Here is a 12,823-nt window from a genome sequence, read left to right as displayed (position 1 = left end):
GGGTTTTCCAGCATTAGCATGTTGGCACACTATGTGACGTTGACAGGATTTTGGTTATCTGTTTTTAACTATCTGACAAGTGACATTTTTGACCTGTCAGTGGCTTCAGGGGGCGACCACCCCAAAGATATTAATCATCCTCTTGTAGGTAGATGGATAGATAGATAGATAGATAGATAGATAGATAGATAGATAGATAGATAGATAGATAGATAGATAGATAGATAGATAGATAGATAGAATATGTTATAAGATTCTATAAGGCCTAATAAAGTGCAAGTTAAAATACAAACCATTGTACTGGTTAAAGTACAAATTAACAATATCTGAATGTGAATATCGGTTAACAGATTTTATGGCGGTAAATTCAATAACTGTCTAGATATTTCACTTTGGACCAATAAGTAGGAACAGCTCAGTAGATATATAGATCCTAGTGTGGTTTTAAAAAAATATCTGAAACTAACAATAGGTAACTGATTCAATTGTGTTTGGTTATAAATGCTTGTGTGACCATAAGAAATTGGCGTGTGAAAGGCATAACAATTTTTTTAATTTAAAAAAATGCTTTGATAATTGATGAAAGAATATAATATTTAACATTATAGATGAGCTCCTGACTTTCGTTGCTCTCCTCTCCAGCTTTGTTTTAGGTTGCTGTCTCATCCCATTCTGTGTGAACCGACTGAAAGATGCAAAGCACACCTGTCCTACCTGCAAGACTGTACTTGGCGTGTATAAACGCTTGTAATTGATATGGTGTCCTTCCCAGGGTTCATCAGTTCACCACACTGCAGACAACAGCGTTTCCGCCTCCAGGAGAATGAATTAACCAGTGTTGAATCTGGAAAAATTGCTAAACTTAGTTATATTGAATCTGAGAGTAATAGAAGTAATAGAAGTATTCACTGACACTGTTATATACCAGCTTGTGTCTCTTATTCAGTTGCAAGAGCTTCACAAAGTTATACTGGAGAAAGTTAAAGCTTAAACCTACTTTTACATTCCTGATGATTATATTGACTTAAATTAGTTGTTGATGTTAATGTAAAGAATAAATACTGTAACCTCCTTAAAGTGTTCTCCCTTAACACCCTTAAAAACATGAATAAACTGACCAAGTAGTGGATGAGCTTTGATCAGTGTGCAATGATTTATAATATGCATTTGCTATTGATCTCATGTTGTTCTTGTTCAAGGTAAGACTGTATTTGTGCAGCATTCACTATTCAGTACAAGCTTGAATTTATGCAGATTTGTCTGAAGAACATTAAAGGCAGTTTTTGACTGGACTCACATAACTGCTGCTGGGGGCAACCCAGTGGCTCAACTGGTTGAATATAAAACGCATCAAGGCTCACTGCAGCGGCCTGAGTTTGAACCAGATTCATTACAAAGCTAAAAGCTAAAATGCTACCAATTGTGGAAAAAATACTACCACAGCAATGTAAAAGTACTCCATTACAAGTAAAAGTCCTGCATGAAAACTCCTACTAAAGTAAAAGTATTCAGCAGCTTGATGTAGCTAGTTTAGTCCAGTGGTTCCCAACTAAGGAGTGGGGCCCCTCCAAAGGGCCACCAGATAAATCTGAGGGGTAATTAATGGGATAATTTGAAAACGTATTGAAATGAAACCATGTGAAAAGTTAAGGAGGGAAAAAAATCACTATTTGGTGGAGCTGTTAACAACTCATAGACATCTGTAATGTGACCCCGACTACACACTGCTTTTTGTAAGACATCAAAGGACAAAAAGTTTGGAAGCCGCTGGTTTCATGTGTTGTATTTTAAAAGCTTGTCATATTATCCATTGTGTCAAATCTTCAGCTGAGAAAAATAAGTAAAGCTGTCAAATAAATGAAGTGGGGTAGACAGCTATAAAGTAGCATTTACTGGAAATATTTAAATTGCAGGGTTTTCTTCTATTGGGGTGACAAGGGCCAACATTTTACATTAATAAATGTTGTCACTTTTGTACTGTGTCTTATTCACAAAGTTAGACTAGAGCAACATACGGCCCGTAGGCCAGAACCAGCCTGCAAAGGGGTCTAATCTGGCCCATTGGATAACTTTGCAAAGTATGATGTCAGTTTTCAGGAGCAAGTTAAACTGTATATTTCAGAGCATATTTCATGTAAAATACTGCTAGAGGTTTTTCCACCCTGACCAGAATACAAATGTCTGAAAAAAATCAATGAATACATATCATGGTCATATTTAAACCATTCATATATTTAACATTGTGCAAAATGTTGTCAATCAGCAGTTTTTGTGCAAAATAATCTGTAAAAGACCTATTATTAATTTTTCTTAAGGCATCTCAGGCTGTTCATCTGCTTTGTAAATAGATGGTTTATTATAGTAAAAATACATTACATATATATTATTTATAGGTTAATGGTTTTACTTTTCTGGCCCACTTGAGATCAAATTGGGCTGTACATGGCCCTTGAACAAAAATGAGTTCGACACCCTGGACTAGAGACATAAGGTGTTACGTAATGTAGTTTAAATATCAGACTTACTCCAACATATAGCAATAATTTCCATTTATAATGTGTTACTTCATAGATGAAATGAAGTGGCCCCTGCACACCATTTAATATGGATCAACTGATGATTATGGGTACTTAAATACAATAAGTGCTTCATAGGGATACAAAGAATTTACAGCATCATAAAAATAGATATGAACTTTCACCTTCATTCTTCAATTAAACCTTCATTTTTCAATAAACTAATAAAATAAATCTTTTAACAAATCAGTTAATCAAACCATCAAGACAAAAAGAAAAAGTAAAGCAAAATAAATGCAGTTTAAAATGAGTAGGCGTCTGTGTGTACACATTTCTGACTTTAAGGACTAAGTAATCCAAAATACATTATTTACATCTAATGTTATTATTGCACATGAAATATGGTGTACATGTAGAAGTAAGCAATACAGTGTAGTTTGTAACCAATTAAATTATCAGCCATGTGCAGCAGAGTCCTGTTCCTACAGGACTACAAAGTGCTGAGAGGTGACGAGGAATGCGAGGACAACGAGGAAGGACAAGCCTGCCTGGTCCGCTCGGAGGCGGGCGCCATTGTTACCTGAAACAGAAAAATTTACATTAGAGATGAGGAACACTGTATTTTCCCTTGATTGAGAATAACTTATCAAATTTACAATGTATTGATCTAATGTCCGAGTAGGATTGGAGTGTCTTTACTGGAAGAGTGAGATGTTATTCTGAAGCTAATGCGTGAAAGCTGCTTCCCAATGTGTGAACATTTCTGCCATCTAGTGGCTATTAAGAAAACCATCCTCCTTAGTTATGGTTGCAACACCTGTCTTTCCATGTTAACCAGACACTTAATTTACAATGATACTGGCGACAGATTTACAACTTTTTAAAATAATGTTTCTGCACACCACTTCAATATGCTGCAAAATCCAAAGTTTGACAGGCCTGATGTGTTGAGTTATGAATTGCTGAGCTATGATTGGACAATGACTGTTCGGGGGAGGGTTATAGCAGACTGTCAATTGTTTCTTAAGTTATTTTGTCACAAAACTTTTCCAGTACTCACCCTTGGTGGTAGTAGATCCCGCTGCTGTTGATTTTGAGGAGCCAGTGGTTTTAGGAGCGGCTGTGGAGGCAGGAGCGGCGGTGGAGGCAGGAGCCTTGGTGGAAGCAGGAGCCTTGGTGGAGGCAGGAGAGGCAGGAACCTTGGTAGAGGCAGGAGAGGCAGGAGCCTTGGTAGAGGCAGGAGAGGCAGGAGCCTTGGTAGAGGCAGGAGAGGCAGGAGCCTTGGTAGAGGCAGGAGAGGCAGGAGCCTTGGTGGAGGCAGGAGAGGCAGGAACCTTGGTGGAGGCAGGAGAGGCAGGAACCTTGGTGGAGGCAGGAGAGGCAGGAGCCTTGGTGGAGGCAGGAGAGGCAGGAGCCTTGGTAGAGGCAGGAGCGCTGGTGGAGGCCGTGCCATCCCTGCCCCCTGTCAGCCCCAGCCCCAGGTCGTTAAGGTCTGTCTGTAACCTGCTGGTGATCCAGTTCTGTACCACTGTTTCGTTTTCATAGGACTTCAACTCTGGCAGATTGGTGCCAAGAAGATTTTTAACCTCACTAACACTGAGGCTCTAGAGAGAGCAGAGCAAATAAATATTACACTCATGTGCGAATAAAAACACATTAAAAGAAAAAATCAAACACAACATAAAAACTGATCAACACCAGTGAGACACAGCCCTAACTAAGCATACAGGTAGCAGCGTTTTGTCTGCCACTAGCTACAGAAACAGAGCACTTTATAAGTAGAGCTGGGTATCGGTACTCGATACCTTTAAGGTCTCGACCAAAATAAATCGATGTCAAGTAATATCGAAAAATCAAATGATACCTGTAATCGATAAGTATTATAGTAGTTTATAAGTAATTTAATTCTTAAATCAACTCCTGCCTCCCATCTAAATAGTGAGACAGCATCAACTGGAGGTTTTAATTTGACACACGTGCTCCACTGACCTGTACAACAGTCTCATCTAGACTGGTGAAAGTATCCATTTCCATGTTGACGTCGGAGGCCACCAAACTTCTGACATAGTCATTTGTTGCGCCCCCTGCAAGCGGTAAAAAAAACAGTGAGTTAAGCTGAAGTTTATCTGCATGCAGTGTAAATGTATTCATGTTTGTGTCTGTTTGCCTACCGAGGTACGGTTCTGTGAGCTGGTAGGAGGACTGGGAGACAGTTGAGCGGGTGTCGTCGGCAAATGCTAGTTGGGCGATGCTGAACAGTTCTTTCTTTTTCTCCAGGGTGCAGTTGGACACTGTCAGGGCATCGGCATCTCTGCAGGAGTTACAAAAACACATCCAGGTATGAGATGGGAAGACCAAACACTCCAACAAGTGAAAAGACAAGTGCACTTTTTGAAACTTCAACACAGAGCTGAGCAGCTAATAATATGCTGGCTAATAAGTAAAAAGAAATAAGAAATAAGCAACAATAAATAAATTAGTAACAGGGAAATCAGAAATGCCAAAATAGATTTGAAATAATTTAGAAATGATCAAGATTGATTGTCTATGATATGAGTTTTATGTTGGAAAAAAACACTAATTCAGTATTGGTCGGGTTATAACTGTAGGAATAGTTCACAAATGCATTAATCATGTAGCAGTTTTCATAGAATTGTAATTGCTTTGTAGTATTGTTAACAAAGCATAACCAGTTTAATCATAATTTGTTATTTGTTAGGTTTTTTTGGTTAAACAAGCCCGACTTCACCCACATCAACATATGCAATGGCGTAACCTACATGAAGCCCTTATAACTTCAGTATATGAACAGTCAGTTGAAATGTCAGCAGGCATTAAACACTGTTTGGACACACACACAAACACAATCTTCTTACTTCAGGCTTTCTTGGGAAATATTCTTCAGGACGTCGGCGTCCAGGGAACACAGGTTGACTCCTCCGATGGTGTTGATCTCTGCGCTGCCTAGTTTGTTCCCTTCTGTACTCAGATACTTGGAGATGACGGCCTTTGCCTGGATGAGGAGAAACGTGCTTTGATGAGAACAAACAAGAGTATACAGAACTTACAACACGCTCAACACACTTCACTTGTTTTCCATACCAGGCTCGGGTCCCACTCTCCATTGGACGAGTCCATCAAAGCAGAGAGCGTGTCGATCTTGGTGATAGTCCACAGATTGATGTCATTGACGGTGGCCTGGCGGGACGCTGCTCCTAAGAGTTGAACCTGATCCTCTGGGACTGAGCTGCCTGAGTACGCCTGTAAATATGTGAGAATCAGTGAGAAGACCAGAAAAGGCCAGAAAATCTAAATCTAGAGTCAGTTAATTTATTAAAGATTCCATAGAAAAGGAGAAAAAATGCGAATTAGCCACTCAAAATCGCAGATATTTTTCAAAACTATACTCAACCAGATTATTGTTTCATTTTTTGTCTTTATGCTTTTATCCAAGGTACTCATTCTATTTCCATTATTCATTTATTTATTGATTTTAATTATTATTTTTAAACTTAGTGAGTAAGCACAGTTTAAAAAAGCTCCTACAAACCAAACACACAGGCTGCTTTCACCCACCTCTTGCAGCTTGGTGAGAACAATCTTTAGATACTCCTCCTCGTCCACCTTCTCAGTGATGGAAGCCAAGTTATCTTTAACGACCGTGGCACTCAGGCAGTAGTCAAACTGGTTGACTTCGTCGTAGTCGAAGGGGAACGCCTCATCACTGACTGTCACCTGGGTGATATTTCCTACGGTGCACTCGTTTACTAAAACAGAGAGAAGAGTCATAGAGAGGAGTTACGAGTTACAGCGAGGGACTAGTGGTTGATGAAAACATACTTTACACCTGTGGAAATTACTAAATGAGCAGAGATAATAACAGAGAAAGAGAGCGAGAGAGACTAACCTATAGATCGCTTTGACTTCTTTTTAATTGATGCTCTAATTTGACGTCTCAACCGCCTCTTCTTGTATCTGCTCACTCTGTTCCTCCTGAGAACCTTCATGAAGTACCTCATGAATGTCCGCTTCGTTCTCTGCGTAACGTTTAAAGAAGAAACAAAAATGAGTCAAACACCTACAGATGACGTCACCTCGTCCATTAAATGAAGACATGCACACGTTCCTTTGTTACTCACTTTGTCGAATTCATCATAGAAGGCTGTTTTCAAATACATCGGTAACATATCGAGGTCCTTCAAAGTTTGCAAAGTCCATGTTGATGAGACTCTGATGACGGAAAAACACAAAGTATAAGATGTTAATAAATGATCAATCTTAGACAAGAACCTATATTTCTGCTGGTCAGTGAATGACTTTTGGAAAGAAAAATATAAAATAAAAAGAGAAAAATGGGGGATTTATTTCAGTACAGTACAGTACACATACAGTACATATATATATATATATATAAATAAAGTTTTATTTGATTTAGTAGAGGACTGTATTGCAGCTGTGGACGTACCCGTACTGTGTTTTCCCGCTCAGCAGCAGAGACTGAACAGCAGTACCCTGATCATTATTGAGGTCTGGGCAGTTCTTGAGTTTTTCCAAGATGGACGGGTCAGAGTTCTCGATGTAGGACCCATCCAGAGTACAGCACATGTTTCCCAAAACCGATATATTATCCTCAGTCAAACTCGTGGTGGTGATACCCTTAGAAAGATAAAGAATGGAAAACAGATGAATTACACATCAGAACATTAAAAGAGAAATACAAAGTATCTGACTTGGATTAGATTTACACTGTTGTGTAACAAATGTGCAGTCCTGGAGAAACTTAACAATTACAAAAACAGTTCATGTGTCAACACTAGGCCAAATTGCAGTATATTCTTACTATTCCAAACCATGTCTGAGAAACCCAGTTTAAATTTAGTTTATTAGCCCACTGTAGTCTAGATCCAAGACTAATCTTGGATGGATTAAAGTCCAGATGAAACATGTGGAGAGTATCTAACTTCCATACTGTGACATATTTCTGAGTGAAACAGGGCAGACAAGCTGGACATAATGTTGGGAGAGTTTTTTATTTGAATGTTAAAAAGTGGGCATGTCATAATGAATCTCAACTCTGTGCTGCTAAAAACTGAAGATTGATTGATTGGGTGGATTTCATGATATTATTATTTTGTTTTACATGAAGAAATCGCTGGTTATTTATATAATAATACAAAGAAATGTATTATTTTGGCATATATTGCTGAAGAGGTGCACACTATAATCAGGGATGTGATCTAAACGGTTAAAAAAAAGCATTTTTCATTTAATCTCAACTTCAACATTGTTGATTATTGTTCATAGACTCACCAGACAGCTCCTGGCGTTCGCAAACAGAGCAGTCAGTTTGTATCTGAGAGCAGAAGAGAAGATCCAGAAGTCTGCATCTGCCAGCTGTTCAAAGTAGGACCTGCAGCTGGCCTGCGGCACCAAGGAGTAACTGTAGAGAGAAAGAGACAGTAACTAATGAAAAGTGATCTGGAGGATTATGGCAAAAATGTCTAAGTGGTTTAACCATAAAAGATTTGTAAACTTGCTTTAAAACACTAAATTCTCAATAAAACACCTTATCAACTAGTTTGGTATGATCTTACATTATAACGTTTTATATTAAATAAAGGTAATGGGAAACAATTGTTCTAAATATTAAAATTAATCTGGGGTATCATGTAAATCAAAGTAAATGGAAAAGTACATATTTTTGTATAAGTCCACTTAAATACACTGTAGGTGGATAAAATAATTAATATTTATAATTATTTTGTGGTTACACCATTTGACATTTCCAGGAGCATTCAGTCTTACTTTTGTTTAAAAAAAATGATGCAAATGTAATTTCAAATGACACGAAATCAACAAAAATACAAAATTTACATTTTAACAAATCTGATGCTGCTTTTAAAACAATTATTTCAGATATTTTTGAATTGCTCATCTTGCCAACCCTTATTTTTCACTGACCCTATTACATACCGGCCTGTTTTTAACCTGAAGCCAACAGAAATGAATCTGATCAATTCTGAACTCACTCATAATACATCAGCATGTCTGGAGGGTAGAGCTCAAAGTTGGTGGTGTTTGTATCGTTTTTGATGTAGTTGTACATGCAGGTCAGCTGTTGGTAAAAAAAGCATGAAGCGTTAATCAACATACAGCGTTTCCTTTACTGTTGCAGTGAGCGGTTATTTGGTGATTTGTAAGTGAAAAGATATCTTAAAGTTTACGTAAAAAAACTCGCCTTTATTTGGTTGGAAAGCGATGTTAAATACAACCTAAAAGTCTTGTTTTAACAGCACTTGAACAGCTGTATGAAAACGTGTTGTTATGGCCATCACTACATTGAAAAATAATCTTTTGAATGCTGTAAAAATCATGGTTACATGTAAACTAGACACCTGGAAACCTTTGACAGGATTTTACTTAAAAAAACGCTTAATTAACGCTTGCTGGTCTACATCTCTCTGTCAGGTATACACACACACACACACACACACACACACACACACACACACACACACACACACACACACTCCCCTACTCTCACCTGAGTCTCCACCAGTGTGACCTTCCTCGTGCGTTTCCTCCGACAAGCTTTGATCAGCTTCTTGATCTGCACCGTTTCTATAGTCCTTACTCCAATACAGGTGAACCCTTGCAGCAAAGAGGATGACAATCTGCAAACACACACACACACACACATACACACACACGTTATTTGGTGTAAACTCTTGCTTTGTTGCTTCATTGAAAAGTAATTTTGAAACTCACTCGTCTGGTTTGGTGGCACTTTGCCCAGCGATCACATTAAAGAACAGTGAAACCTAAAATAAAAATGAATAAATAAATAGTGTGTAATGACATACAGTGAAGCAGCGGGTGTGTTGAGAACAAAAGTGTGTGTTTCAGTGCTGGATTCGCTACCTGCTGCCGTTTCCATTTCTTCTTGTTGAGTTTTTTAATAATGGTGGTACTACTTGAGAAGCCAAGCAGGCGAGAACGGGGGATCTCAGTGGCCATTTCATCAGGAACGTTGTCTATGATCACCTCACTGTTAGTGTTCGTGGCTACGATCTGAGAGAAGATGAAAGGAAATTATGTGAACTCACCAGTTTTGCACAAATTGGACAGTCCAACAAGCTGATGTGTTACGTGACTGTTGTGTTTGAGGCATGGGATACTGTAGCATCCACCAAACAGCTGTCAAGTTTGTTTCTTTCACATTAAACAGTTTGACAGGTTTTTATACAATGCATACATATGCAGACAGATACCTGTTTCATTTTCACATTTTCTCTTTACAGAATCTGAATATCTGCTTTCTATATTTGACAGAGCTTATGTTGGTTTAATTTTACTTTTGTTAACTGTTGCTCTGCCTGTACTTTCTCTCTGTGTACAACCTTTAAAAGATTTAGCTTCTTTATTCATCGCCGTTCTAAGCAGAGAGGCTGCTTTATGTTTAAAAAAAAACATTTTTTTAAGCCCTCTGAAAGACATTTATGACTTTTGGGCTTTCATAAATAACAAGACTTTACATTCATTTATCCTACTAATCCTGTTAACAGAATACATGTAACTCATACCTGAGTAACAAAGGTCTGCTGGACAACCACCGGAGCGGTAACCATGTACAACAGGAACGATGGGTTTTTGCCTGCGAGAATCAGCTGGCTGCTGTTGATGCTGGTGAACGTTGTCGTTGGTACGCCCGTAACAAGAGAGCCCAGCGTAAACAATGATGACGCGCTGTTGAACTGGTGAGAGGAAGATGGTGGAAGCAGCACACAAATGAGATCAATTTCATTTTTGTGGTGGAAAGTATTAATTAAGTACATTCACCCAAGTGCTGTACCGCAGTACAATGTTGAGGTACTTGTACTTTCCATGTGATGCTACTCCGCTACACTACATTTCAGAGGGATATATTATACTTTCTACTCCACTTTGTTTATTTGACAGCTTTAGTTACTTTTCAGATAAAGATTTGACACAATGTGATAATATAACACACTTTTGAAATACATTGTTAATGTTGAAATCAGTGGTTTCCAACCTTTTTATCTTTTGACATCTTACAAAAAGCAGTGTGTAGTCTGACTCACATTTCAGATGTCTATGAGTTGTTAACAGCTCCACCAAATAGTGATTTTTCCCTCTAAACTTCTCACATGGTTTCATTTCAATAAATGTTCAAATGATCCAATATTTCAGCAAAAATGAAACATTAGATGAAAAAAATCCAAAAACTGGAAACACATTTGTGTATCAGAACTGTGATCTTTTGTTCTCACAACCTCTCAGATTTATCTAGTGACCCTTTGGAGGGCCCCCACCCCTAGGTTGGGAACCACTGGACTAAACTAGCTACCTGTATATAAAGTAGTGTAAACTAGCTCCACCTCCAGCAGCTACAACAGTAACATGCTGCTCTATTAATAATTTAATGATGTCATATATAATAATATATCAGTCAGAGGGAAGAAATGAGTAATTAAATACTCTGAGTATGTTTTGCTGTTAATTCTTATGTACTTCCTTACATGGGATTTTTCATGCAGGAATTTTACTTGTAATTTAGTATTTTTGCATTGCTGTATTGGTACTTATACTGAAGTAAAGGGTCTGAGTTCTTCCACCAGTCAGTGGTCAGTGACACAACCTTGGACAATTATGAATTCAATAACACTGACAGGCAGACGGAAGCTACCTGCATCATCCCTGAAGACATCAGAATCTGGATGATGGCATTGGCCTGACCGTAATTCCAGCCCATCACATTGCTAAGGGTGGCGAGGGAATCAATTAAGTCCTGAGGATTGATGTCCTTGAGCTGGCCAGTGGAAATGCCGGTGCTTTCGTTGCCGAGGGCAGTAATGGCCGTGGAATCAATGTTTTCACCAAGGTTACCCGCCAAAGCAGCAGAAATCTAGACGCAAAAGAAAAAAGTCAGTTGCAGTATACGATTAAAGAAAAAATGCTGCAGGTCCTTTAGTTCATGAATTAGTGCAAACGTGTACCTTTGACTATCAGACACTTGTTAAAATGTTCACTTCTGGGCTAATGGGAGCCAATTATGTGTCTGTGGCAAGTGTTTTTGAGTGTGTTTATTACCTGTGGGTCCAGGTCTGTGCAGACATTGGTCAGGTTGTACAGAACGACCATACTCTCTTCTTGAGTCAGCTGAGTGAAGGCTGGTCCGAGAGCAACACACCGACACAACAGAGGAAGACTGCAGAAAGAGAGAACAAGAGAGTTGGGAGTCGTTCAGCACACAAATATGGCAAGGCAAGTTTCTTTTGTATAGCAAATTTCAATTCAAAGTGCTTTATTTAAACAACATAAAGATGGAACAAAAGAAACAGAAGATAAAAGAAAAAAATATATATAAAGATTTAAAAGAGTAAAATAGAAAAAGACGATGTAATTTACAGTGCAGCTGCAGTGCAATGCAAGATATGAATAAATAGTCCCAGATTTAATTTAATACAAAGTGGTGAGAAACAACAAGGGCTTAAAAAACTTTAAAATGCATATTAACTTCTTAATAAGCTCCTACTCTCAGTTCTTTCAAGGTTTAGACTCACAGTAAGGGGTTGAAATTGCTGTTCTCTCGATATATAAGCTCTGTGTAGTAGTTGGTGAGGTCGAGAGGTAAGACGCTGTGGTTGAGGAGGGCGATGTTCAGGGGGTTAACGGTGAACACCTGGATAACCTAAAGAGAGGAAAGAGAGGAGTTATTAACACTGACGAGTTGGTCTGTAAATCATGAATTCAACTATCTTCCACTGCTTCTTTGTTCATTTATATGCCAGAGTTGTAGTTAAATTCCGCACCTCTGAAGATCCAAATGACTGAAGATCCTCCAGAGTGAGGTAAGGCATGAAAGGGCCGATGTATTCAACAAACCAGGCCGTTGAGTTTAGTTCTGGGACGCTTTCATTGTAGCATTTTGGCACCGTCACTACAATGACAAACAAAAGTTATTAAAGTAGAGGTTTTTTGCTTTGAGATTAAATAAAAATACAATTAAGACTCAAAAGTTTTCTTCTCAGGGTGCACCCTTTTGTTCTCCTGACAGCTGTGAATTTCTGAATTAAGACATAATCTTTTAAATATTACATGAATTTGGAGATGTTATTATAGTCTGAAGTCTGACCTGAGGTGAGGTAGGACCTGATGCTGGTGTTGAACACATCTGGCTTCTCAAAGTCTGCAGCAGTGTAGTTGTACACACCAAGAACTAAGACGCTGAAACAAAACAGGGTGAAATCAGAACATTTGCAAACATCTTACAAGACCCTTTCACA

General features: G+C 38.5%; 1 protein-coding gene across 2 annotated transcripts in view; it reads right to left on the bottom strand.

The window, feature by feature from the left end:
- Positions 1 to 1,975: 1,975 nt before the first annotated feature.
- Positions 1,976 to 12,823, bottom strand: part of LOC133996598 (uncharacterized) — a 28,261-nt gene continuing 17,413 nt past the window's right edge. For both annotated transcript variants that reach the window (XM_062436216.1, XM_062436208.1), the window contains exons 26-46: positions 12,673 to 12,764; positions 12,350 to 12,477; positions 12,101 to 12,228; positions 11,628 to 11,745; positions 11,224 to 11,442; positions 10,100 to 10,270; positions 9,438 to 9,587; positions 9,285 to 9,337; positions 9,061 to 9,190; positions 8,546 to 8,631; positions 7,827 to 7,956; positions 6,982 to 7,172; positions 6,656 to 6,746; positions 6,424 to 6,553; positions 6,093 to 6,283; positions 5,619 to 5,777; positions 5,393 to 5,529; positions 4,688 to 4,827; positions 4,506 to 4,600; positions 3,577 to 4,120; positions 1,976 to 3,096 (exon numbers count right to left, since the gene is read on the bottom strand). In XM_062436216.1, coding sequence (XP_062292200.1) covers positions 2,999 to 3,096; positions 3,577 to 4,120; positions 4,506 to 4,600; positions 4,688 to 4,827; positions 5,393 to 5,529; positions 5,619 to 5,777; positions 6,093 to 6,283; positions 6,424 to 6,553; positions 6,656 to 6,746; positions 6,982 to 7,172; positions 7,827 to 7,956; positions 8,546 to 8,631; positions 9,061 to 9,190; positions 9,285 to 9,337; positions 9,438 to 9,587; positions 10,100 to 10,270; positions 11,224 to 11,442; positions 11,628 to 11,745; positions 12,101 to 12,228; positions 12,350 to 12,477; positions 12,673 to 12,764 — 3,181 coding nt within the window. In that variant the 3' untranslated portion in view covers positions 1,976 to 2,998. The remainder of the gene's footprint in view (positions 3,097 to 3,576; positions 4,121 to 4,505; positions 4,601 to 4,687; positions 4,828 to 5,392; positions 5,530 to 5,618; positions 5,778 to 6,092; positions 6,284 to 6,423; positions 6,554 to 6,655; positions 6,747 to 6,981; positions 7,173 to 7,826; positions 7,957 to 8,545; positions 8,632 to 9,060; positions 9,191 to 9,284; positions 9,338 to 9,437; positions 9,588 to 10,099; positions 10,271 to 11,223; positions 11,443 to 11,627; positions 11,746 to 12,100; positions 12,229 to 12,349; positions 12,478 to 12,672; positions 12,765 to 12,823) is intronic.

Source organism: Scomber scombrus, chromosome 2, assembly GCF_963691925.1.
Source record: "Scomber scombrus chromosome 2, fScoSco1.1, whole genome shotgun sequence".
NCBI classification, from domain to species: Eukaryota; Metazoa; Chordata; class Actinopteri; order Scombriformes; family Scombridae; genus Scomber; species Scomber scombrus.
Note: the sequence above shows the minus strand (reverse complement) of the source record. Positions and strands in the feature narration are given on the sequence as shown.